The sequence below is a fragment of the Chelonoidis abingdonii genome, chromosome 13 (genome assembly GCF_003597395.2).
Source record: "Chelonoidis abingdonii isolate Lonesome George chromosome 13, CheloAbing_2.0, whole genome shotgun sequence".
Lineage (NCBI taxonomy): Eukaryota > Metazoa > Chordata > Testudines > Testudinidae > Chelonoidis > Chelonoidis abingdonii.
In genome coordinates, this window is record NC_133781.1 from 26,455,440 (window position 1) to 26,483,187 (window position 27,748).

Genomic DNA, 27,748 nt, shown 5'->3' on the forward strand with positions numbered 1-27,748 from the left:
AGCGTGGCAGCGCTTTAACGTTGCCAGTGAAGACGTGTCTTCAAGTTGTGTTATTTCAAAGTCTTAGGGCTCTTTAAGGGCTATCCCTAATGAACAAATAGCAAAACACATGAGCTCTACCAAAGTCCTTTAAAATTTAATTGTGAGAACTTGGCCTGATTTTAATTTTTGTTTACTTGGTTTGCATGTAAATTAACTCACTTTGTTTTTGTCAGTGAATTGGTGCCACCCAGTAACTATTCTGATTTAAAGGGAGCATTCATTCATTTGCTGTGCGTTTCAGCTAGTGCATATATTTTGGCTTTTTAAAAAAAAGTTACTTTCCTTTAAATGCTAGCAGTATACTTGGGCCGTTAGGAGTTCACTTGTTGTTGAAGGGAACTCGTCTTAAAAGCTAAAACTAAGTGTATTAGACTTTGGGAGCCTGCTAATAGTTTTTATAACCCACTAGTCTCTCATGTAAGAAGAATGACTGAAAGCACATCGAGTTATTGCTGCTGTCTTTTGGTGAAGGAAAACTGGACTGTGCATCTATCACTTGAGTAGAAACAGGCTGGTTTTGTAAAAACTAATACAATGCTGAAAGGAAAGCTGGTGGTTAGAATGTCTGTCTTCACAAGGACATTAGGTGTTTTCCTCATAATTTGTTTTAAACATGACTTGTGTGATTGCACTAAAAATAGTTTGCTTTGACTTTCTTCAGTAGAGATCACAAGACTTCAGGAGGCACACAAGCTGTCTGAATCAAACCTTTCTGAAAATGGAATATTTGACAGTTATGAATCAAGTTATTTAACAGTGAGCTTCCTGTGGTTTACACTGACTTCTGAATCAGAGGGAGTATTGAGGTCTGCAGCTGAGCTGAGCCCTGGACAACTTTGATTCCAGTTAAACAAAAGAACTCATCTATGAACATTCAGAGCAATTGGCTGAAATCCAAGAGAATGATAGAGGTCTAGTTTAGTTCTGTACCAAAGGTGCAAAGGCTGATGTTCGAACAGAGGAAGATCTTGTAAGGCCACCCTGCAAACTAATCTCCAGAAAGCCATGCATCTTGCTGTATCATAGTGAGTGTATGTTAAAATACTGCTTTATCACACCACTTGTTGCTTGAGCACATTTGTCACCAAAGTGAAACACTTCAGCACATAAGTTGTCATGCAGAATTCTGCCCTTGGATCAAGTTGTTTTACCTCTTCACTGATATTAGCATCTTCATGTTTATACTTAGCCATTCCCTCATTATGCGAGATCCTTGAACTGTGAAAATAAAGCTTAACAGCATCTTTCAAGCTGTGTGCGTCTGTGTGTATGTGTACATATATACACACACACCACTCTGACAATGTTTTTTTATGTAAACCACGCTTTTGGAGATGACTGCTTGAAATTCCCATATTTTCAAATGTCAGAACAAAGTTAGTAGCTTTCACTTCAATTTCAAGTACATTGAGGCTCCCACTTAACACAGTTCTGTCTTAGCCATGTGGTGATAATTTGATTTTACTTGCATATGTATGACCAAACCCAATGCCTAGTTTACACTTAAAATGTAGGTTGACATAGCTGCATCAGTCGGGGCTGAAAAATCCACACGGTTGAGTAATGTACCTGTGCTGACATATAATCCTCCATTATAGATGCAGCTAGGTGGGCAAGAAAATGCATCTGTCCTAACTACCATTGCTAAGGGAGGTGGTGTTCCTATAGCAACAGAAAAACTGCATCCATTGGTGTAGGCTGTGTCTGCACTATGTGGTTATGCCAGCATAGCTACAATGCCGTAGCTATGCTGGTCCAGTCCCTGTAGTGTAGACATTTCCCAAATTAAGGGAACCATGCTAGAATGCGAATCTTCCAACTCATTACCTCCCTGATTCTGCAAAGTTGATCCCTACCTCAGTTTTGTAACTGTTCACTGAAGCAAAACTTGAAAATTTGGTTTGTGTTGGGGTTGTGGTTTTTTTTGTGTGTGGGGGCTGGGGGAGGGTGGTGGTTCAATTTTGATTTTAAAAAAGTAAGTCCTGAAAGTTTATGTTAACCTTAAAAATATCAGAAATCCAAGTCCTTGTTTTCGTTGACTTTTGCTCATTGACTTATGTGGGTTTTTTAACTGATGTTTATTTTCCAGAAATATACAAACTTATTCTCTCATTTCTCCATCTTCTCCTCTAATGTACAGGACGTTGTTACATCTTATCAAAACTTCACCAAGGTGTCCTGACAACGCACCATCTATGTATTCTTCCGTGTTTGCAAGCTGCATGTTCATGTAGCTGTCGACAGACACCAGGTAGCGGATCTCAGGATAGATGAGCTTTCAGCTTAGTTTAGGAAATAGAGGTATTGAATTTTTAACAAAGGTTTCCTATCTCACAAGTGCTCAGTAGGTACTAGAGTTTAAATGAGTGTTAAATTGGAGTTAGTCTGTTCTCCTTTGTCACTTGGATTGGTCTTTCATGATGACACTTCACTAGTTTTCCAGTTACCATAGACTTGGTGTACCCTCTACTTTGTTCTCATTTTCTAATTCTTAATATCACTGGTGCAGCTCTAGCGGTACTGAGAGCACTTGCTTAGATGGGGCAACTCTTATTCTTACATCATGTCATTGGAAAAAAGATGGTTTGGGGTCTTTAGTATTTATATCAGTTTGCATCTAAAGTTCTCTCAAATGCAAACTGAACTGGGGGAAAAAATTCCTAATCTTTCACTTAGCCATCCTGGGTATTACAAGAAACACTAGTAGGTTTAAAGAAAAAATTGGACAGACACAGGTGTGACTGTCTTCCTTTAAATAGAATTGTAACAGTTGCTGTCTTAGCCCTCGTCAGTAGTGCATACTTGTTCTTTAATCCACGTAATATGCATAAGACGTTTTTCTATCCTCTGTATTACAAAAAAAAAGTGTATTGGTGAAGAATACTGTCGTGTTTTTGGCCTCCATTAGGTCTCCTCATATCCAGTTACTATACCAATATATATATACACAAGGGTAGCCCTGAAAGGAATTATTAAATGTGCCATATTGTCCTTGTATCTTACCTGTACATTCCAAGTGCTCTGTGGGGACTAGATAGTCTATTCTTTCATGAAGGTGATTATTTACTGGCTTTGCATCTTGCCCTTTACTCAGCTGAAGAATTTATAGATTTCCAGCTTTTAAGCCATGAAAATGTGCCTTGATAGAATATGCAGTTGTCTGAATTCCCTTTTCACCTGATTGGGAATAGTGTGTTAGAGTTTGTGTAGATTTAAGGATTGCTCAATCTTATTAGCCCATTCAGCATGGACAACTAAGTGAACAACGGTGGAGCTATAGTCAGAGCAGTGCTTAGTCCAGTAAAATTGAAGGGATATAAGTGAGGCTGAAATGATCAGTAGTCAAGACTCTAACTTTGAGCTGTGTAATGTACAGAAACGACTCCAAGGCTAGAGACACAAGTTGGAAAATGTGAATTGAAGTCCGCAAGAGCTGAAAGACTCTTACCTTCTTAGAGGTAATATAAAGTTGAAGCATATTGTCAGGAAGTTTGCCCCATTGCTGTCACACTGGTGGTGTGAATGGATTTGGGTAGATACGGTGGCTGTCATTCCAGCCCAGACAATGGACTCTCAGGGCACGTCTTCACTAGTCATGCTAAAGCACTGCCACAGCAGCACTTTAACATGGCTTGTGTAGTCGCCGTGGCACATGTGTGTTTTTTTTTTTTTTAACACACAATGAGGGGAATAGCTGCCAGCACTGTCTACGCTAGCACTTTACAGCACTGAAATTTGCAGCTCTCGGGGGTGGGGGGAGGATTTTTTTCACACCCTTGTGTGAGAAAGTTGCAGTGCTGTAAAGTGCCAGTGTGGACAAGCCCTCAGGTTAAAGAAGCGGGGGAGGAAAATCTAAGCATCCTTGTAAGTGGAATATTTATTTCCCTTTGTTTTTTTTCATAGCTTTGTCTGACTCTCTCAAAATGGCCATATTCAGGACACAGCAGCAAACAAGCTAAAAACCCAAGTAGAAGTAGCTTTCTCAATGCATCTGTTGAAGCTTTTGAGCATTAGTTTGTAAACTTACTGTCAAATGCATAGTGCTAGAGCATTGCCATTACTGTGTGCTAATGTATTTTGCATTCATGTTATCAGGAAATCCCCTCTTCTGGAAAGCAGCTTTTGGTGCTGTTCTATGACCTTTATATGTTGTGGTTTTGGTTGTGTGCTTTAACAGAACAATGACTAGTGTGGCAATAAGCTCTCAGGACTTAAATGAAAAGGTAGTAACAAATTTGTTTAAATGCAGAAGAGTTGGGGCCTCATTAGAGCAATGTAGATTCCTTAAACAGAATAGTGCAGTCTGATTTTAAAAGTTCTCTTTGAAGGTTCTTGGGACAACATTAGACTATCTAAGTCCATATTTAGATACCTAAATAGTCTGATTTTTTTTTTTTCAAAGATGTTGAGCACCCAGTAGGTCCTGTTAGAGCCTAAATAAGGATTTAGGAACTTAACTTTAAACATGCTTTTTAAAAAAATCTTGTCCTAAATCTTTAAGGTAGAAAAGGTGCTTTGGATTAAGAAAAGATGGAGTCAGGAGACCTGGCATTTCCTGGCTCTGCTGCAAACTTCCTGTGTTCGAGCAAGTCACTTTTTTCTGTTTCCTCATCTGTCTAATAGGAATGCCCACTTGCCTCTCCCTCACAGAGGTGAGGTGAGGTTGTATCTGTAATTTATGAAGCACTGTGAGCTTCTGTAGTAGATGGCATTGCAAGTGTGAAGTCTTGTAGTCATACTGAACAACCACTGCCTTCCTCCAGCAAACTTTGAAATCTGTTACTGTTTTCCAATACTGTAGTTTGTCAGTTTATGAAAAATGTGACATTAAACCAGATATAATATGATAGTGATTCTTGGCTCAATGTCTGTCCCTTTAAGTACATCAGGCACAAGATGACTCTCACTGAAGTCTCAGCCTTGTCCAATTAAAGGCTTGGGTTTTAAAACTGCAGTTTTACTGTGAGTATGATGTATACTTACACCAGGTGACCTCTAGCCCTACAAATGAAAAAGCTTGCAAAGAGTTTTAACTTCTGAGCTTGTTAAACTGGCCAGAAGTTTCTGGTGTCTTGGTTACTTTAATGTCCTAATGCCTGCTCAGACTTCACATTTTAATACTATCTCCTCTGGAAAGGACTGACCTTCTAGATCATTTTTTAAATATTCATTCTTAAATGAGGGACCTTATCAGAGATCTCTGGTCCCTTATCTTTAGTTCTGTTATGACTAAATGTAGTACCTCCTAATCTTGGATATTTTATGTAATTTAAAGTCCCTTGATGCACAGATTAATTGTATGTACTGCAAAATCTAATTGACTTCCTGTGCTTCCCTTCACTGGCAGAGTAGTATAGACTGCTCTCTAATTGAATTGATGACCAGGTAAGCCATATTTGGATTGCTTTTGTAGTTAAGAATTGGTGAAGTGTAACTTACAACTTTGCCCTCTTGTTATGACACTGAATATCTCAACAAGGCCTTTCAGTTACTGTGCTCTAAGTTTGTCATTTGACATCAACCAAAAATAGAATTATTCAAGCTTCTATAAATTTTAGTTTTTGCATCTGAGAGTGTTCAGAATTGCAATTGCCACATGCAAGGGTTGGTATTGTATTGAACTTGAAAGTCTCTTCAGTAGAAGAAATATTATACAGAATTGCAGCTTGGAGCACTATTCATAACTTCCTAAACAAGTTGTGCTTATCCAGGGTGGTCTTTGACAAGAAGGCTTATTCCAATGTTTTAGATTCATCCATTCATTGTGGTTTTACCTTTCCGTCTACCAGAAAGAGGAAGTTGGTCAATGGAGACTCCTGTGACTGTGGGGCTTGTTTCCGGGCCTTAGTCTGTTCACGTATCCAGGCAGAGTTCCTCTGGGCGGCATCCACTGGCTCCCTTGATGTCATCAAGGAGCAGTGGGCGCTGTCCGGGGTTCTCTGCTCGATGTCCCCCTCAGACTCCTTTCTTATGATCCTCTAACCGCACTCCTGTCCCTGTTCTTTTATTAGTTGTCCCCCGGAATTGGTTGGGTTTTTGAAATCCTGTAGATCCTCCCCTTAGGCTGGTGGGGGGGATCTGTTAGCAGTGGGCGGGCTTCTGCCCGCCTAGTTCCCAGAAACCCAATAGGTACTGTTACATGCTATGTTCGATAGCTAGCAGGGCCTGTAGAAATGGGAGCTGACTTCATTGTGCAGTTTAAATGAATTTATCTCAGTTGACCTTTATGTACTCAGGCACCTATATACAGACTACTCAGGAATAGCAAAAAATATTTAATGCAACATTTTATGCTGAAGTTGAGTCTGAGGTTTTGTACAGTGATTACCCAAATGAACAGCACTAATAAAAATGTGACAGTCCTAAACTTTGTAATCATTAAAAGAACTATTTTAAATTAGACTATCCCTGCTTTTTTTAATGGTTGAATATTAATTTCCATGAGTATGAAGCTCACTAAACTTATCTACATGGTTGCATACAGAATTTATAAAAGTCGGTGACTAAAGCGTTTATACCAAGTATGTTTGGTTTTAGTAACTGAACTTCAGAATGTAAACTGCTGTGACCAAGTGTGCCATCTGTGAAAAACACTGATCAGTTTATTTTGTTTTTTAGGGGGAATCTGTAAAATATTTCCTGGACAACTTGGATAAACTTGGAGAATCGGTAAGTTTAATTTAGTTGGGAAGTTTAAATCAAGTTAGTCTTGAATATCATTAGGGAGTTTGTTGTTTCAGTTTAAATATGTAACTTGTATGTGGTAACTGGGGAGTAGGACTTTCATCTTGTTTTAGTAATTTACATGACCTACTGGTTGACTGGTAAAACATCCAAACATGAGTGGCAGTGGGTATGGATAGGGTCCTACCAAATTTTGGCCAATTTCATGATCATAGGAGTTAAAAAAAATCCTAAATTTCATGATTTCAGCTATTTAAACTCAAAATTTCATGGTGTTGTAATTGTAGCGGTCCTGATCCAAAAAGGAGTTTGGAGGGTGGGGGAACAGGCAGTGCTACTGTAGGAGGGGTTACAGTACTGCTACCCTTCTGTGCTGATGGCGTCACTGCCATCAGAGCTAGGCAGCTGGAGAGCGGCAGATGCTGGCTGGAAGCCCAGCTCCGAAGGCAGAGCTGCTGTCTGGAGACCTGGGCCTTCAGTCAGCAGCTGCCACTCTGTGGCCACCCAGCTCTGAAGGCAGCAGCACAGAAGTCAGGGTGCCATGGTATAGTATTGCCACCCTTACTTCTGTGCTACTGCGGGCAAGGTGCTGCCTTCAGAGTTGGGCGGCCAAAGAGCAGCAGCTGTTGACCAGGCATCCAGCTCTGAAGGGAGTACCCTGCCAGCAGCAGCACAGAAGTAAGGGTGACAATTCTGTGAAACCCTAAAATAACCTTGCCCCACACACACACAACTCCTTTTTTGGCCAGGACCCCCAATTTGAGAAACACTGGTCTCCTCCATGAAATCTGTATAGTATAAGGTAAAAGCACACACAAGACCAGATGTCGTCATCCGTGACAAGTTTTTCATGGCTGTGAATTTGGTAGGGTCCTAGGTATGGAGTAGAATGTCTGGTAAAACCCTCAGAAAACAGTATGATAGTGGCCAGGAGAAGTCTGTGAATATAAATTGCAGAGTCAAGCAATCACCACTGAACTCTACAGAATATATGAAGTCAGTAATTTTTCCATAGAAAGCACATGGTGCTGCTGTATTCTGAAAATGTCTGCGAAAATACAGTAAATATGGAAACAGTGCTATTTAATTTTGAAAATCATAAGCTCTTTTTACAAATAAAAAATGTGGCTTTTTCTAACAAGCTCCCACGGGGATCTAAAAGTCAAGCTTGATTTACTGGGTTCACATATCACTTTCAGTAAAGATTCTGACGTTAGAGAGTAGCTAACTACTCGGATAATGCATAAGCCATGTTTAAATCCAGCTCGGCTTCTTCTGACACTACTAACAGATTGAGAAGTGGTAAACTTATTACCATGCACACCTGGAGCAGATCTGTTAAATAGGGTGGTTTTATTTTTAGTCATTCTTATGACCATAAATATACATTAAAGAAGAAAAAAATTGCTCTTTACAAAGTGGTTATCCAGACTGTGTATTTTGGTATCCTGAATTTGTTGGTAACACTGTACGTCCATTTATCAGGATGGCTCTGGGGCAGTACAAACCTAATTATTGATACTCAAAGATGCCTCTTGCTAGAAAACTTTGTGCTTATGTGTCAAACCTCTAGAACAAGAAATTGTGACTGTACAGGTCACTGTTACATTTTGTAATGTGCCTGGCATATAACACAGTTAATATAAATTTAATATGGGATGGAATCTTTGTGTCTATGCTGGAAAATGTTTCAGCATTCCATTTTCTGTGAGTTTGTATTGCTTCCTAATAATGACAGCCATTTTGATTGTAATTTTTGCCTCATGAGCTTGTGTGTATAGTCAGTTTGTATGTTCATATCGAGCGGTCTTGTTTTGCAGAACTTATGCATGAAAATTGGCCTGACAATGGGAAGCTAACATCAAACCTAACTGCGGAGACGCTGCATCTCTGTTATATTCCCAGCCATAGGTGCCAACTCTGGGGGTGCTCTGGCACTGGAGCACACACGCACCCGGGGGAGGGCGGGGGAGGAAGGGTGCTCGGCACCCACCAGTCACTGCTGTTCTTCAGTGCCGCTGATCAGCTGTTTGGCATCTTGGGGAGAGGCTGGTGGGGGGCGGAGAGTCACAGGCAGGCTCAGAACTCTGAGAGGTGGTGGACTGGGGGCTGGAAGAGGCAGAGTGAGGGCAGGGCATTGTGGGGAGTGGTGGAGCGAGGGTGGGCATTGGTGCAGCACCCATAGGGGAAAAACAAAGTCAGCTCCTATGTTCCCAACAAATGCTTTGAAGCCTGATACCACCCAATACCTAAGAACGGCCATACTGGGTCAGACCATTGGTTCATCTAGTCCGGTATCCTGTCTTCTAATAGTGGCCAGTGTGAGGTGCTTCAGAAGGAATGAACAGAACAGGCAATCACTGAGTGATTCATTCCCTGTTGCCTGCTCCCAACTCCTGACAGTCAAGAGACTAGGGACACCCAGAGCATGGGGTTACATCCCTGACCATTTTGACTAACGGCCATTGATGGTCCTGTCCTCCATGAACTTAAATCTTTTTTGAACCCTGTGATAGTTTTGGCCTTCACAATGTCCCCTGGCAACAAGTTCCACCAGTTGACTTTGTATTGTGTGAAGAAGAACTTCCTTTTTGTTTGTTTTTTAAGCCTGCTGCCTATTAATTTCATTGGGTGACTCCAGGTTCTTGTGTTATGTGATTGAGTAAATAACACTGTCCTGTTCACTTCCTCCGCCGTTCATGATTTCATAGACCTCTATTATTTCCCCTTCTTTAGTCGTTTCTCTCTGAAACTGAACCAGTCCCAGTCTTTTTAATTTCTCCTCATACAGAAGCTGTTCCATACCTCAGTCATTTTTGTTGCCTTTCTCTGTATCTTTTACAATTCAAATATACTTTTTTCAGATGGAGTGATCAGAACAGCGTGTACCTAATTCTTTTCTTTTTTTTGCAATGATTTTTGAGTGAGGAGAGTCTAAGCTGCTATCTCAACTTAAACTATATGAGGAACCAAAACAAAACCTTTCCTAACTTGATTATCAGGTTAGATCTCACATATCAGTTATTGAGTCTCATTTAGAAGTTCCAACATCAGTGCTGCTTGTTTGCCTTTTGCCTTATGGCATCTGTCTGAAGCAATAAAAGAAGTACTAATTGTTTGTCTCTAGTAGCCAGCCAGGTAGCTTTTTTAACTTTCTGTTCAGATTTTTCACACCCATTGTTGTGCCGGTCCACACATTACATTTAAAACAATCACTTCGAGGGCTGCATCTGTTTTGCAGCCACCTTAAAGTTCTTAATCAGAACTATAAAAAGGAATGATAGCAATATAAGAAATTCCAGTTAACTGTGCCTTAGAGTCTCTAGCTATAAATGCAATAAATGACTTCATTTCTTTAGCAATTGCATCTTGAACTAAAATGATTTTAGTCACTCATCAGAATGGTGACTTTTAAAGTTGGATAATAGTATTTAATTGTAAATCACAAATGTTAAGAAGTAGCTTTCTTCAAAATCATTATCTTTTGACAGAAATGACTAGATATAGTCAGGCAAATGCTAGGTAATTTTGTGTAAATATAGCTTTGGTTTATTTCCCATTTGTATTAGAGCACAGCTTTTTGCTGGCCGTTAAAGATTATTTTTGTACTTTGGCACTGTAGTAGTTTATGGGTAGAAGCACTCACTACTCCTGTCTCATGCAAACCAATGATTTTAAGTTACATTGTTAATGGACAGACACGACTATGGTCTTTTCTCCTTTAACATAAGGAAGCTAGAGAGATCAGCATGTCTAAAACCTGCTTGTTCAGATTGCTTGACCAAGTCAACAGAATAAGGAAATCTGTTTTGTTTACGTACATAATTATAACCAGGCCTGTTTATTTCAAAGCTGAATTGGAAAAATAGAGAAAATTACGTATCTTTCTCACTATTGGTCAAGTAGAATATTAATTGTAAACATTTTATATAGGACCTTGGCTTTGCATAGCAAGTTAAATTATGGCTATGGTCAGCACTATAATATAGAAATATGATTCCCCTGCTCATGTACACGCACATGTAGCAGCTTGATGAGAACTAATGCAAGTATAAATAGCAGCGTAGCCAGGTAGCACAGGAAACAACAGCAGAGGCACAGCCAAGCTGGCAGGTACATATTCAGCACAGCTCAGTCATGTCTCTACTTCCTGTGTTACCCCAGTTATACTGCTATTTGTACTCATTCTAGCTCTCATTGATCTATCGCGAGCATGTGTGCATGAGCAGGGGAATCATATCCCTACTTCAGCATGGACATATCCTCAGAGACATGATCCCTACCTTGAACAGATTCCAATCCAGATTAGGCAGACACAGTGAGTCACACTAGCAAGTGACACATTCTGATATTTCTAAGTAGGTTGGGAGAGCAGACAGTTCAGGAGTGGAGGTAGAGTGTAGAAAATAAGGCCAAAGTAGTGGGTTTTGAGGAGGCATTTGGAGGAGCTGAAGATGCTTGGCTCCTTGGAATGATGATATTACCTATTCCAACCTTGCTTGTTTTGTCTAAGTGTGGGAGAGCAGGAGAAAAGGAAATGGCAAAGCTGAGAAAGAGGGTGGAGTCCTAAGGACTAGGTTGAGAGTGACAGGAAGTGAGATGCAGGCTGAGGAGATGACATGAGATGTTTCAGGGAGGCCAGTGATGGAGTGTCATTTGTACTGGCTAAAAGAACAATGGCGTGATCCAGAATGTTGGCAGTGAGGATTGAAAGGGGGCGATGACTTAAGAAATTGTACAGGAGCAAGAAGGCCTCACAAGTCTAAAAGTGAAATAGAAAGGAAGGAATTGGTGCCCTCTGGTTGCATGTATGACAAGGAAGAGTGGATCAGAGTGTGGAGACGGAGAAAGGAATTGGAAGGAGGTGAAATTCAGTTTTTTCCCATGCTCAGGCATTGGGAAACCTATGAGGAGATGGGAATTGATGGGACTCTTCTCAGTCGGTGGTGCTTTCAATTGTGCACAGACTACTTGACATTCACGTTGCCCTTTACAGACTGTACAGTTGATTAAATGTAGCCAATTGTGAAGTAAAATGTGGTGGCTTTTATGTGCCAGTAATGCTAACAGCCTTTAAGAGGGGAAGTGAAATACTTTGTGATTGAAATTTTAAGCCGAACGTTAATGCCCAGTTGTGAGCTTAACCCAGGTGTCCTGGTCACTGATGGTGCTATTGCAGGCATGTGTGTCTTGGGAGCTCTAATAGGAGGTCACGGTCTTGCATTTTATCTGCTGGAAAGGAATTGTAGAAATGTGTTTTGTGCCCTGTTTTGTGTATTTGAAATGTGTTTAAAAAGTCTACTTGTCTTTTACCTTAGAAATATCAGGAATGTCTGGTCTTCCCTGGCTTTGATGGAGGACCTTTTTGAGAGGGAGTTGATCTCAGGAATGTGTTTGATCTTTTGCTCCTTCAGAGAAAGGGTGATGGTGGTGGTCACTCTGCAGCAGTGACAGCCACTCTCCCGAATGTTCATTAAGCACTGCAGTTAAGTGTGTGTTTAAAATCTAACTAAAAATCCTTTCTCAGTTTCTTAGTTTCAGTCTCTGTGATGTTATAATTTCTCAGATTTTCCCATGTTAGTCTTTTCCTGGCATACAAGACCTGAATTTAATGTTGTAAAGCAAGCAGGAAAACTTATTAACCGTTCAGGCTGCTTTTATCCATGAGAAAGAGACAAAAAAGGGCAAAAGCCCAGCTTTTTCTTCCATGGGTCACTTTTAAGTCAGTAGGTGGAGTTCAGAAGGCTTCAGCTTTCCTTCTGAGAAACTAGGTCACACCGTCATGAATGTACGTCAGTACCTAAAGATGACAGCAAAGAGGGGAGCCTTGTGGTGGATCAGAAAGTTTCTTGGTAACTGGTTTTTATCAGAATCACCCAGACATCTCAGTTGTGGCCAGCTTGAATAAAAGAATCAGGAGTTTAGACAAAAACGGTTGCTGTTCCCTCATTAGTTTCACTTTCTGATTTTCATGCATTAAAACAAAGTGCTCCTTAAAATCCTCGAACCCATTTTTAACCTAATTTGTAACTTTTTATCAATGCTTTTATTTTAAGTTGAACTTAAACCCTTTTAAATATTCATTAACAAATGTCTATTAAAATAGAATCCTATAATTCCCTATCTGTAAAAGCTTGCAATGATATATCTTCTCGTTAATTCTTTTTAAATAGTTTGTCTGAAATTTTGTAACAATCCCTTATTGAAAAGATTTAAACATTCAGGTTCTGTATAGCTGTAATTAAAAGCAAAACAGGCATGTTTGGGCATTTCAAAATCTGAACTGTACTACTGTTAAATTCTAATTTTGTTTGTTTAACTATGTTTATCCAGGGGTTTCTTTCTATCCTCAGAAGTTGGTTGAATCAGAGTTCTCTTGAGATTGCTTCACAGGTTTTTCCAAAGGTCTCATGTTGAGCAGCGAGCCCTTCATTGACTAGGATTATTAGGAAAAGATCTTTGAATAGATTAAGTGAAGAGAGACTTGCTTTTAAACTTCTCAAGGTTTCAAACATAGCTTGTTTCCCAAAACTGCCGTGAATACCAAAGCATGACATGTCTGAACAGTGAAGTATAACAAAGGATTTATTTATACCTGGAGAACAAAGCTGTGAACTTAAAATTTAGCAAACTGACTGCTCAGAGGTAAATGCACAAATCAGCAAAATGACTCCTGTGAAAATGGAGAAGCCAAAAATGCATTAGCTTTCTTTAGAGATCAGGTCCCACAACTTTGGCCTCTTGGATTCATCTGTTTAAATTCCTACACTTTGGAAACACAACTCTTTCTTGCACTGAGTATTTTCATTCCATTGGATGTCACTACTCATAACAGAACGCCTAGAAGCTTTCTCATGCTGCCTGTTACCCATGAGGGAGAGAGGCAACAGGTTGCTGTGCAGGCATCAAGAAGTTCCTTGTGTTTGGCTTCTTTGTGATGGAATCTATGGATTCAGTAAAAACTTAAGTAGTCTCAGTACCTTGTCAGACAACGATTCTGTTCTTTAATTATGAATCATGATCAACTGAGCAATATGCCAAAGAGCGGAAAGCTAGTGAATGAGTGCTTACTGTTAGAATTGGTAGAATCATTCTAATGCAGCCACTGGGGGGAAAGGTTGGCAGCCAACAAATGCATATTGTATAACAGATGGGGGAAGGGGACTTGTTACAAGAATCTGTAGTGAGGGAATAAAAAGCTGGTGGCATGAGAAACGGGTAATGCTCCTTCCAATATTGTTTACCAAGGTCATTTGATATGTAGCAGAAGGAAAGTTTCAGTTCTCTAAAGCAGTGTTTCTCAACCTTTTTGATACCAAGGACCAGATTGCTGCCACCTCAAACTGTATTAGGGAGATCTCAGGCACCGGTCGTGGAGAGAAACTGCTCTAGAGGGATTCTCATTTTAGGATTGGGTGTGTTAATCTCAGCTTTAGCCGCTGAAATCTTTTAAAAATGAAATAGTGCATGAAGACTGTTCAAAAATAACTTTCCTTCCAGCTTTTCTAGGTCAGAAGTCTGCTAAAGCCACTGTGCTCATTGTTCCCTAACTGGCAAACTTTGCTTTATATTTTAGGATTATCTTCCATCGCAGCAAGATATTCTGCTGGCACGAAGACCCACGAAAGGGATTCATGAGTACGACTTCGAAATAAAAAATGTTCCCTTCAAGATGGTTGATGTAGGTGGCCAAAGATCAGAAAGGAAACGTTGGTTTGAGTGCTTCGACAGTGTCACATCGATACTTTTCCTGGTCTCCTCAAGTGAATTCGACCAGGTGCTCATGGAGGATCGGCTAACAAATCGCCTTACAGAATCACTGAACATTTTTGAAACAATAGTCAACAACCGGGTTTTCAGCAACGTCTCCATCATTCTATTTCTAAATAAGACAGACTTGCTTGAGGAAAAAGTACAAAAAGTGAGCATCAAAAACTATTTCCCAGAGTTCGAAGGGGATCCCCACTGCTTAACAGACGTCCAAAAATTCCTGGTGGATTGTTTTCGTACCAAACGCCGGGACCAACAGCAGAAGCCCCTATACCACCACTTCACCACTGCTATTAACACAGAAAACATCCGGCTGGTTTTCCGTGACGTCAAGGATACCATTCTTCACGACAACCTCAAGCAGCTTATGCTACAGTGATGTGCAAAAAGACATTTTTATTTGAATACTTTTTGTGTTCTTAAAATTGTGGTTTACAACAGGAGAAGAAAAATCCAGGTCCTGTCAGACTTCTTGATGTGTGGCTGAAAGCTGCTGCTGAGCACATTATTGCCAATTTCTGCTGAAACTGAGGCTTTAATCTCTTCTACTGTAGCTTTGAGTTGACTCAGTTATAATTTTATAGCAAGCCTAAGTCCAAATAACCTGTAAGGTGACTAAACTTGACCTCTAGTGCTTGTATGTTGCAAAAAGTCTATCTAGAAAACACACTCCACCATCAAAATTCCAAGTCCAGATTTCAGTGTAACATTCATCGGAATTACATTAGACTTGTAGTAGTAGTTTTTGAAAACTGTTCCTTTTCACCTCTTCCTTAAAACTATAATGAAGACTGTGATGATATAGCTGACTTTGATTTCTCAGGTCTGTCTTTGGATAGATATTCCATAAATTTCTTGTTGGAATCATTTAGAAGCTAGGATACTTGGCAATAAAGCCTTTCCTGCCTTAAATTATAAAGTTTTGCATGGGTTTTTGACTGTAGGGTATGCTTTAGGTCAGGAAATACAGAAAAGTTGGGAACGGTCAGCATTAATACCTTCTGCCAGAAATATGTAAAGACTAATATGATCAAGAACTAGTAAATGGCACAGTTAAAGCTAAACTTCATTTTTTATTGCATATTTTAAGTATTCTGCTTGTTAGAGCTATAACAGAGCACTATGATCTGAAATGTTGATATGTGGGAAGAAGCAAACTACGCTTTAGAATCTGTATTCTCACTTTGTCATTGTGCTGAATAGCTTACATCTAGGTATCTTGCCCCAGAGTTTAGGCTGATTTGAAGTGCTTGTGTATCTTTTCACCATAACTTTTACAGTGTGCCTAGTCCTACATCAACAAGCATTCACTAATGCACAGAAGTATTTGCAAACAAGTGCCTCCGGTCTTCTTTCCTTCTGCAGTGATTTCAGTGGCCTTACATGAAGACAAATTCCCCAGACAGTGGCCTTATGCAGATATAGGTAAATAGGCCAAACACCACTAAGCCAAAAGTCTGTACAGTAAGATGAGCATAACATGTCACAATACTTAAATGCTTAAGTCTGAAAACTTCAGAGAATCTGTCAGAATCAGGTGTAGAAATCCCTAAGAACCATAAGAATGGCCATGCTGGGTCAGACCAATTGTCCATCTAGCCCAATATCCAGTCTTTTGGCAGTGGCCAGTACCAGATGCTTCATAGGGGATGAACAGAACAGGGCAATTTATTGAACGATTCATCCACTGTTGTCCAGTCCCAGCTTCTGGCAGTCAGAGGTTTAGGAACATCTCTGATAGTCTTGGCTAATAGCCATTGATGGACCTGTACTCCAGGACCTTACCCAATTCTTTTTTTAATGCAGTTATACTTTTGGCCTTCACAACATCCAGTGGCAACAAGTTCTACAGGTTGACTGGATTGTGTGAAGAAGTACTTCCTTATGTTGGTTTAAAACCTGCTGCCTGTAATTTCATTGGGTGACGCCTGGTTCTTGTGTTGTGTAAATAACACTTGTTCATGATTTTATAGAGCTCTATCATTCCCTTCTCTCCCCCTCCCCCATTATCTCCTTTTGAAGCTGAACAGTCTATCTTTAATCTCTCCTCATATGGAAGCTGTTCAATACCCCAGTCATTTTTGTTGCCCTTTGTACTTTTTCCAATTCTAATCTTTTTGCGGATGAGACAGCCAGAATGGATATACTATTCGAGATGTGGTCTTACCATGGATTTATGTAGTAACATTGATATTTTCTGACTTCTGTCCCTTTCCAGCTGGTTCAACTGCCACTGCACATTGAGCTGATGTTTTCAAAAAACTACCCACAGTGACTCCAAGATCTTTCATGAGTAGTAACAGTTAATGTAGAACCTCTCATTTTATTGTATATTTGTCATTGTTTTCCAGTGTCCATTACTTTGCATCTGTCATTTTGTTGCACAATCACCCAGTTTTGAGAGATCCCTTCATAACTCTTAAGTCCAAAGCTGACTGCTATCTTGAGTAATTTTGTATTATCTTAGCAGTCAGCTTTGGACTTAATTATCTTGAGTAAATTTGTATCATCTGCAAACTGTCACCCCTCTGTTTACCCCTTTTTCCAGATTACTTGAATATGTTAAACAGCACAGGTCCTTCAGGGACCCTGCTATTTACCTCTCTCCACTCTGAAAACTGAACATTTATTCCTACCCTTTGTTTCCTGATCCATGAGAGGAGCTTCCATCTTATCCCAAAGTGTGACTGCTTACTTTAAGAGCCTTTGGTGTGGGACCTTGTCAAAGACTTTCTAAAAGTCCAAGTATACCTTATCTATTTAATCACCCTTGTCCATATGTTTCACCTTCTCAAAGAATTCTCATAGATTGGTGAAGCATGATTTCCTTTTACAAAAACAGTGACTCTTCCCCAACATACATTCATCTATGGATTTGATAATTCTGTTCTTTACTGTAATTTCAACTAGTTTGCCTGGTACTGAAGTTAGGCTGGCAGGCCTGTAATTGCCAGGAATGCTTATGGATCCTCTTTTTAAAAAAAAAAAAATAAAAAAAAAAATCAGCATTACATTAGTTATTCGCCAGTCATATGATACAAAGGCTGATTTAAGCAGTTGGTTTTGTACCACAATTAGTGGTTCTGCTATTTCATATTCGAGTTCTTTCACAACTCTTGGGTGAATACCATCTGGTCCTGGTGACTTATTACTGTTTAGCTTATCAGTTTGTTCCAAAGCCTCCTCTAATGACACTTCATTCTCTGATAGTTGCTCAGATTTGTCACCTAAAAAGAATGGCTCAGGTGTGGAAATCTCTCATCCTCTGCAGTGAAGACAGATGCATTTAGTTTCTCTGCAACGGCCTTGTCTTCCTTGAATGTGCCTTTAGCACCTCGATTATACAGTGGCCCCTCCTGATTGTTTGACAGGCTTCCTGCTTCTGATGTACTGAAAAATGTTTGCCTGGTGCCCTTTAAATTCTTTTTTTGGCCTGCCTAGCTATTCTTGTCCACTAGACTTGCCAAAGTTTGTGTTCCTTTCTATTGTCCTCAGTAGGATATGACTCCATTTTTTAAAGGATGCCTTTTTATCCAACTGCCTTACTTATTCTGTTTAGCCATGGTGACATTTTTGATCCTCTTAGTATTTTTTTATCGTAAGAATACTTGAGCCAAACATGCTACATAAGGTTTTCTAGAGATGCCATTTGTCACCGGTTTTATTCTGCCCAAAGTTCCATTACAACTAACTCTTGTGGAGTTTCACTTTGGTTGCGGGGCAAAATATACTTTTGGCTGAAACTTTGTATGCCAAAGAGCATGTTATGAAATAAAGCTTGGCCAATTGGTGTTTTAAAGAAATAAGTCCAGGTCACTAGTGCACAAATCAAGTAGTTCTGTTTACCCCTGCCAGTGTTCTGTTTTGCTACTTGGCCCATAGAACAGGTTAATTCTTGTGGTGGAAGAGCAATTTTTTAAAGATGGGTTTTATCATAGATGCACTGCATGTGCGGCAGTGGTTTGACATGTTCTAATTGTTTAAAACAGTCTGCATTGAAGATGGGATCGTTTTGGTAGGAGTCAGGGAAGCTTGGGCTCTGTTGCCAACTCTGCTTCTGACTTCCTGTGACTGTCATTTAAACTTCTCTGTACTTCATTCTCTCATCAGTAAAATGAGAATAGTGCTTACTCACCACTTTAAAGTGCTTAGAAATCTGTGGATGCAGTGCTAAAGAAATGCAAAATACTTATTAAGCCAAGGATTTGAATTTTGGTTTAGACTGATGCTTATTAAAAAAATTGAAACACAGAAATTTCACATCACAGGATCTGTTTGTTAAAATTACCCATGCAGGAATAGCACCTGTCTCTCAGTAGTGGCAGGCACCCACAAGTCCAGCTGAAGTCCATGGGAGGTGAATGTTAAGGATAAAGTGAAGTCCAAGGGCTTGATTAAGTCAGTGTTTCTGAAGAGTCCCTAATGATGAGTAAATCTGCTTTTCAAAATGCTTCCACGCGCCTTGAACTAATCCAAAATACATGTTACTTTGTTTTGGTTAAGTGTCATGTCTGTTCTTCCCAGAAAGGTCTTGTTTTCTTAATAGAGTTCTAGCCACTCTCTCTCCTTGGATCACTCAGCCTTAAACTTTGACATCAAGACAGGGTCGGAAATTTAGTTTGAAACTTCTCTCCATCTGAAACTTGCACTCAGACTAATTCCATCTAAGACAATTGTATTGAGGTAAATCATTGATGGTATTACCGTCCCCCCCCACACACACACACACGCTTCCCCCGTCCCTGAAAACTAACCTTGAAACATTGTATATTTGTTCCTATGTGACAGTCTGGCTCAAAACTACTGGGCATTTCCATCTTCTTTGTACCTATTACTTGCAGACACACTGAAAGAGAGCACCAGTTAGGCTGCTTTATTTCTTTTGGGATTTGTTACTGGATGTATTTTTATTTTTTTTGGAAATAAATAATTTGGATGCAAGGTATAGTAATTTAATATTGCTGAACAGAGACTGTCCATATATGTACTGAAGCTAAAGCAAATGTGTGATCAAAATCAAACGAATAAAAGTGAAGACTGAGTGTAAACCAGTAAGTATCGTACAAAGTCAGGACTTAAATTTCCAGTAGAAGTGGAAATGCAGGGAAAATCTTAAGACTTCAATTTAAAAAAGCTACTTTTAACAGGACTGATTTTCCAAGGATCATTTGCTAGACACTGCTTCACTGAATGATCAGTAACTGCATTGAGCTATGATTTCTATATACCACTGTCTTGTACAGTCTGTACTTGAAGGTGAAAATAGCATTTTAGCAAACGTTCCTTGTTGCATTGTTTAAATTTGTTCGGTACCTGAAAATAAATGGTGGCTGTTCACCAGGTCTCGAAAAAATCCACTTACCAATGGTGTAGGTCCCCACATTTCTCAGGAGGAATAGGCCATCAGTTCCTGCCTAATGTGAGCTCTCATTTTTAAAGAAAATTCTGGCCCCTCTCATCTTTCCAGAGAGGCCTCTGGCTAATAGGCTTAGTCCTTCAGCTAGTAAGCGTCTGCTAAAGGGTTTTTAATCCTGCCATCCAGGATTCTAGCAAACCTAAAATGCTTTGAGCATGTCTGTAGTATTCCTGACTCTTAGCTAATAGTGAGTCAGTATTTTGAACTCCACATAACTTCAGCAGAAACTTTTTAACTAATGGGCTTTTATTCTATCCTGCTGCTAATGTAAGTAAAACTTTAAAAAACAAAACAAACAAAAAAAAAACCACCACCTGATAGTTCTGAACACAGCACTGTTTGGGATATGGCACTGAGTTTATAAGCAAGTTGCCACTTAAAGGGGTGCACACAACTATCGCAGTCTTCAACTTTCCTGCTGGTTGCCAAGCTACTCAAGAATCTCTAGGCATTTATCTTTAAAGATGGTTGCAGAAGTTGTTTTCCAAAAGCAGCATTTCCTGTTTGAGAATAGTCAGTGTTTCATGCTAAAATAGTCACAAGATGACTTTTTGGGTCTTTCTGTATTTGATGGTACCATGATGTAGATGAATCTGTTTTTTTTTAAATTACACAGCATTGCAATACAGTGCCATTTGCAATTTTCTTTGCCTTGAACTTGACAACAAATAATTGAATTGCAGAATATTAAACTGCTTTCCTGTGCTTTCAATAGCAGAGAGAGCTTACCTTCCATGAAGTCTTATGAAAAAATATTTTGTAACAACCTCATAGATCCTTTATCTAACAATCAAGATTTGTATTAGCTTTGTATAAATGTTTGTGGCTTACCATTTTTATATGTGTATCTTTTATAACTTTCCAGGGGCTAACCAGCATTTTTTATATTGTACATTGCTTTCCTTGCTTTAGTTCAGAATTGGCAATAAATTATTTCTAAAGAAGGTCTTAAAGAAAAAACATCACTTGCTTTTATAAAATGGTTAAGTTACTAATAGATTAAAGCCTCTTACATTCAGTTGTACATTGCTCTGTACATACTCTGCAAGTGTTGTCTTTCAGCTATTAATATTTGCCTTATGTTTAAAAAAAATTACTGACGATAAATAAACATATACAGCCTCATTTGGGTGCTGTGAATTTACTTTACCTTCAGTACTTAACTTTCATTATAGTATGATTAAGGGGCCTTGTTTAAGGCTTAAGAACAGCAAAGTTAGACTCTGCCACGGATTTAAAACTTTTACTAATGTATTTTGAATTCATAAAAACATAAGAATGGCCGTACTGGGTCAGACCAAAGGTCCATCTAGCTCAGTATCTGTCTACCGACAGTGGCCAATGCTAGGTGCCCCAGAGGGAGTGAAGCTAACAGGCAATTTCAAGTGATCTTCTCCTGCATCATCTCCATCCCTCTGATTGAACAGGGCTGGGGACACCATTCTTTACCCTTCCCGAGCTATAGCATTAATGGATTAAGCCACCGTGAATTTATCCAGTTCTCCTTTAAACATTGTTATTAGTCCCACCTTCACAAACCTCTTCAGAGTAAGGAGTTCCACGAGTTGACTGGCGCTGTTGTGAAACTTCCTTTTATTTGTTTTAAACCTGCTACCCTATTAATTCATTTGGAGCCCCTAGTTCTTGTATTATGGAAAAGTAAATAACTTTTCCTTTTCCACTTTTTCCACATCACTCATGATTTTATATACCTTTATCATATCCCCCTTAGTCTCCTCTTTCCAGCTGAAGAGCCTAGCCTCTTAATCTTTCCTCATATGGGACCCTCTTCAAACCCCTAATCTTTTAGTTGCCTTTTCCGAACCTTTTCTAGTGCTAGAATATCTTTTTTTGAGGTGAGGAGACCACATTTGTACACAGTATTCGAGATGTGGGCTACCATGGATTTATATAAGGCAATAATTATACTCTCAGTCTTATTCTCTATCCCCTTTTAATGATTCCTAATTATCCTGTTTGCTTTTTTGACCGCCTCTGTGCACTGCATGGACATCTTCAGAGAACTATCCACGATGACTCCAAGATCTTTTTCTGGACTCGTAGCTAAATTACCCCATCATATTGTATGTATAGTGGGTTATTGTTTCCAATGTGCATTACTTTACATTTATCCACATTAAATTTCATTGCCATTTTGTTTGCCCAATAGTTAGCTTTGTGAGATCATCTTGAAGTTCTTCACAATCTGCTTGGTCTAACTATCTTGATGTTTAGTATCATCTGCAAACTTTGCCATCTCACTGTTTACCCCTTTCTCCAGATCATTTATGAATAAATTGAATAAATATGGTCCTAGGACTGACCCTTGGGAACACCACTAGTTACCCCTCTCCATTCTGAGAATTTACCATTAATTCCTACCCTTGTTCCTTGTCTTATAACAGTTCCAATCCATGAAAGGACCTTCCCTTTATCCCATGACAGTTTAATTTACGTAAGAGCCTTTTGGAGGACCTTGTCAAAGGCTTTCTGGAATATCTAAGTACACTATGTCCACTGGATCCCCCTTGTCCGCAGTTGTTTGACCCCTTCAAAGAACACTAATAGATTGTAAAGGGAAATCGTGTCTTACTAGAAACCATGTTGACTATTGCTCAACAGTTTGTTTTTCTATGTGTCTGACAATTTATTCTTAACTATTGTTTCGACTAATTTGCCCAGTACGACATTAGACTTACCGGTCTGTAATTGCCAGGATCACCTCTAGAGCTCTTTTTAAATATTGCGTTACATTAGCTAACTTCCAGTCATTGGGTACCGAAGCCGATTTAAAGGACAGGACAAACCTTAGTTAATAGTTCTGCAACTTCACATTGAGTTTTCAGAACTCGGGTGATGCCATCTGGTCCGGTGACTTTAATGTTGAGTTTATCATTCCAAAACCTCCTCTAGTGACACTTCAATCTGTGACAGTTCCTCAGATTTGTCACCTACAAAAGCCGGCTCTGGTTTGGGAATCTCCCTAACATCCTCAGCCATGAAGACTGAAGCAAAGAATCCACTTAATTTCTTGGCAATGACTTTATCGTCTTTAAGCGCTCCTTTTGTATCTCGATCGTCAAGGGGCCCCACTGGTTGTTTGTAATGATTTCTGGTCTTGCACAAACTCTGTGCTGAAGGGCATCCTTCCAAAGCTCTCGGTGCCCGTGGCATCCCTTCAGCATAGGAGATACAATGTTAAAATTGAACAACAGCATTTTTTCTCCTCTCACTATCACACAGCATTTGGTCACCAGTCCTGTGACCAGAATTTCAAAACCCTTAAGATGTTGGGTCATCTGAATGGCACTTGTGTTTTTTATGGGGTTAAATGGCAAACCTTGTATAAATTAGCTTATTCAAAATATAGCTGCAGGGATTTGCAGCCTTCCTTTTGTTGGATCATAGAATACAGCAGTGTCAAGTTTTCACCATAGTATTTTGTATAGCTACAATACTAAACTGTTAGGAGGATGCTGCTGATCCCCTCTCCATCAGTTAATGGACCTGTGCCTGGGATGCTTCATGGCTCCTGCAGTGCTGAAGTCCCACTGAATGCAATGGGAGTTGAGCACGTTGCAGGACCTGGCTTATATTTGTTTGAAGTGTCAAAAATATCAAGTCATCCTCTGATTAAATGCATGATAGCTGCCATCTGCACAGAATTTTGTGCTTTGTTGACCTTAAGTTCAGCATCAACTCCATCACACCACACTAATCTTCCTATGAAGTAATGAGGGGGAGGAGTGGCTGCTTTCCATCTCCCCCTCACCCTTCCTTGTAAAGAACATTCACCACTAAAAGAGTGTGTTTTATCTTACAGGTTGACTGAGAGAAATACTTGACCTTGTGGAAATTAGGAGATATAAAAGGTGTAGTGCAAGATCACTGGAAAAAAGCTTTTTCCCCTGCTTTACAATAAGGTTTGATCAAGGTCATCAAGTGTTGCTGTAACTTAGCTGTTCCTGTAGAACTGTTCCTTAAAAATGGTATATCACATCATTGCTTTCACATTACCACTTACCTTCACACTGAAGAAATGCCTGCACTTGAGTGACTCATCAGTGCTTGCTGAGTTGCTTTGACTTTGATACCTGCGTAATAAGAGGGTTTCTCTCTTTTGAACTGCTTTATATAATCTCCTTTACTTACCCTCTCATCTGTCTAGAATACAGCCTCTGGTCTTGGAGGGCTAAGCTGAACACCCTTTAGAACTCTAAATGACCAGCCATAGGGCCAAAAACTAGCTAGTACCACTTATTCCCACTTCCCATCAGCAGAAGACAGAAGTGTCTTAGGACCCTCTTACTTCAAGAATTATTTGGGCTTTCCCTTTTTGGATATATGAACTATGTAGATCAGGGGTGGCCAACCTGTGGCTCTGGAGCCACATGCTGCTCTTCAGAAGTTAATATGTGGCTCCTTGGATAGGCACCAACTTGGGGGCTGGAGCTCCAGGCACCGACTTTCCAATGTTCTGGGGGGTGCTCACTACTCAACCCCTGGCTCTGCCCCCACTCCATCCCTTCCCTCCCCTAAGCCTGCAATGCCCTCGCTCCTCTGTTTTCTCCTCTCTCCCTCCCCCCACAAAAAAAACTTCCTGCATGCCAAGAAACAGCTGATTGGGAGGGAGGGGGGAGGTGCTGATGGGTGGGGCTGCTGGTGGGCAGGAGGCATAGGGGGAGGTGGGAAGAGCTGATGTGGGGGGCACTGCTGACATATTACTGTGGCTTTTTGGCAATGTATATTGGTAAATTCTGGCTCCTTCTCAGGCTCAGGTTGGCCACCCCGATGTAGATTCTAGACTTCCCAGGTTTGTGTGTGATTGATAGTTCTATGCTACTAAATGAATCTTTTCTGAAATGTGCAGGCTGCAAGACTGTTCTAAAATAAGAACCACTGGTAGTTAATCATACCAGTCAGAAGAGCTTGCAAGTGCCAAACTACGCTACAGCAGCTAATAGGGTAAGTTTGGGAAGGGGAAAGGAATGAGAAACTGACTGGGACAATATTCAGCCGATAAATGACTAGGTTAGGGAAGAGTCCTGTCTGTTCTTCTTCGAGTGCTTGCTCATATTCATTCCAAGTAGGTGTGCGCGCGCCACGTGCACGTTCGTCGGAAGAATTTTCCCCTAGCAACACCCGGCGGGTCGGCAGGCGCCCCCTGGCGTGGCGCCTTTGCGGCACCGTATATATGCCCCTGGCCCGACCCGGCCGCTCCTCAGTTCCTTCTATACCGCCCGTGTCGGTCGTCTGGAACTTGGAGTGCGGCTTAGCTGACCTCCACATCCCAGCGTTCACCCGTTCTACATAGTTCTTAGTAGTTATGTTGTTTGGTAGTTGTAATAGTTAAATAGTTATAAGTATAGTTGTTAACGTAGTGTATGTATATAGTAGTGGGCTGAGGTATACTCCTCCTCGCCGCTCCGGGACCCAGGCTCATGCCCGGCTCTCCCGGCTTCAAGCAGGCTCGGCCTGTCGTCGGCCGATGCCACGGGAGACCCCACGATCGTTGCCTCAAGTGCCTGGGGGAATCCCATCTGACGAGAAGTGCCGCATCTGCAAGTCCTTCAAACCGCGACAAAAAAGGAGCGCGGACTCCCGTTTAAAGCAGCTCCTTATGGAGGCCGCCCTGACTCCGGCAGTTCCGGCACCGACCGCACCGGCACCGAAACCACCGTCTTCGGCACCGGGACGAGCGGTACCGCCACAGCACCGCGGCACCATAAGTCCTCGTCTGAGCAGCCAGCCCGGCGCGCTCGCTTTCACTCGGCCGAAGAAGCGAAGGCTCCTGCGGTCCGCGCCTCCGGAACCGCAGTCCGAGCCAGGAAAGCCGTGCCGGCACGCACCATATCTGCCCGGCACCGGTGCTTCCCGTACCGTCGACACTCCGGCGGGCAAGGGCCGTCGAGTCCGGTGCTTGATAGCTCCCCGGCACGTTCCGTGGTCGAGCTCACGATCCCGACTACGCCAGAAACCTTCACGACGGCGCGGGAGCCTGATAGCCGCTCACTGAGCCTTCCTGCCTCAGCCCCGGCACCGCCGGTGCGGGCGCTTCCCTCTATGGGAAAGCCAGCGATGCTCCAACCTCCCTCTCTCGGAGCACTGGATAGGCGCCGGTCCCGATCGAGATCTCGGCACCGATCCCGCTCACGCATGGTTCGCCATCCCGACGCCGCTCGAGTCCGGCACCGATCCTACTCTCGGCGCCGTCGTTACTCGCGGCACCGGTCCAGGTCCCGATCTACAGACCGACGCTCAGCACGTCGCTCTGCTTCGGCACGCTTTTTCCGACGAAGTCCATCATACCGTCGGCGCACCCGATCCCGGTCGACCTCCCGGCACCGCGCTGTCGTCGTAGGTCCCGGTCCCGATCTCGGCACCGGTTCGACTCTCGGCACCGTTCCCCGGCACCGTTCCCGGCCCGACCGTCACTCGGCACCAGTCCTACGGGTTGTCTGCCCCGCCTTGGCCTTCCAGACACCCTTCCGGCTCCTCGCGACCAGACAGCGTGCTCTATGGGGATGTGGGCCAAGATCCGGACCAGCCCCAGCAGTGGTCCTTCTGGACGCCTTGGGCGTACCATCAAGCCCAAGGCGATCCTTTCCGCCGCGCGAGATCTGCTGGTGCAGCTCGAGTGCCAGAGGCCACCATCAGCGTTCCTCCTCCGGCAACCGATGTGCCGAGTCACAGGACCCAGAGGCCCCTCGAACCGAGCCATGCTCTGGATCAACAACCTGCAGGGGAGCCCCCGGTCCCGTCTTTCCTCCTCCTCCCCCAGATGAGGCAGTGGCGGGCACTTCGACCTCTGGCCCGCCCCCTATTGACCTTCGCGCTCATCAAGATTTGCTCCGCAGAGTGGCTTTGAGCATTAATCTACAAGCGGAGGAGGTGCCGGAAGTTGAGGATCCTGTAGTGGACATTCTCTCATCCGATGCACCAACGAGGGTCGCCTTGCCCTTCATACGAACTATTCAGGCCAAAGCGGAGTCTATTTGGCAGGCCCAGCATCGATCCCTCGACGGCCAGAGGCGTGGAGAGAAAGTACATGGTACCCTCCAAGGGGTACGACTACCTGTACACCCATCCTCCTCCATGCTCTCTGGTCGTCCAATCCGTGAATGAGAGGGAGCGTCATGGCCAACCAGCCCCCGCCCCAAAATCGCGTGAGGCTAAACGTATGGACCTGCTGGGCCGTAAGATTTACTCCGCTGGGGGTCTCCAGTTACGTGTCGCAAACAACAAGCGCTGCTAGGCAGATATGATTTTAATACCTGGCAGACCATGGACAAGTTTACTGAACTGGTCCCGGTAGACTCCCGCCCTGAGTTCAAAAGTCTCGTGGAAGAGGGCAAGAAGATCTCAAGGACAGCCTTACAGGCTGCGCTCGACGCCGCAGACTCAGCAGCTAGAACCATCGCGTCGGGCGTTACCATGAGACGGATTTCCTGGTTGCAAGTGTCCGGCTTACCTCCGGAGCTGCAGCATACCATACAAGACCTCCCTTTTGAAGGGCAGGGCCCTCTTCTCAGAGAAGACGGACCCAAGGCTGCAAAGCCTTAAAGATAACCGCATAATAATGCGCTCCCTGGGCATGCACACACCGCAGACCCAGCGGAGGTCCTTTCGACAGCAACCTCAGCGCCCTTATCCCCCCCACGCCCCCGCCAAGACTTCAACAGACGGCGGGGACGGGTGAACCGACGACGCCAGTCCGGTTCCCAAGGGGGGCAAAACAACGGTACGTACCGCCAAACCACCGGCGGGACCGAAGCAAAACTTTTGAAGGTGCGCCAGAGAGCAGAGCACCAGTCCCTTCCCGGACTCCTCTTCTTT

The 27,748-nt window shown here is 42.1% G+C and overlaps 1 protein-coding gene across 1 annotated transcript in view; it reads left to right on the forward strand.

Moving 5' to 3' along the window:
- The window catches only part of GNA13 (G protein subunit alpha 13), a 44,594-nt gene extending 23,557 nt beyond the window's left edge, over window positions 1-21,037 (forward strand). The window contains exons 3-4 of the mRNA XM_032776383.2: window positions 6,661-6,711; window positions 14,303-21,037. Coding sequence (XP_032632274.1) covers window positions 6,661-6,711; window positions 14,303-14,875 — 624 coding nt within the window. The 3' untranslated portion in view covers window positions 14,876-21,037. The remainder of the gene's footprint in view (window positions 1-6,660; window positions 6,712-14,302) is intronic.
- Window positions 21,038-27,748: the final 6,711 nt, after the last annotated feature.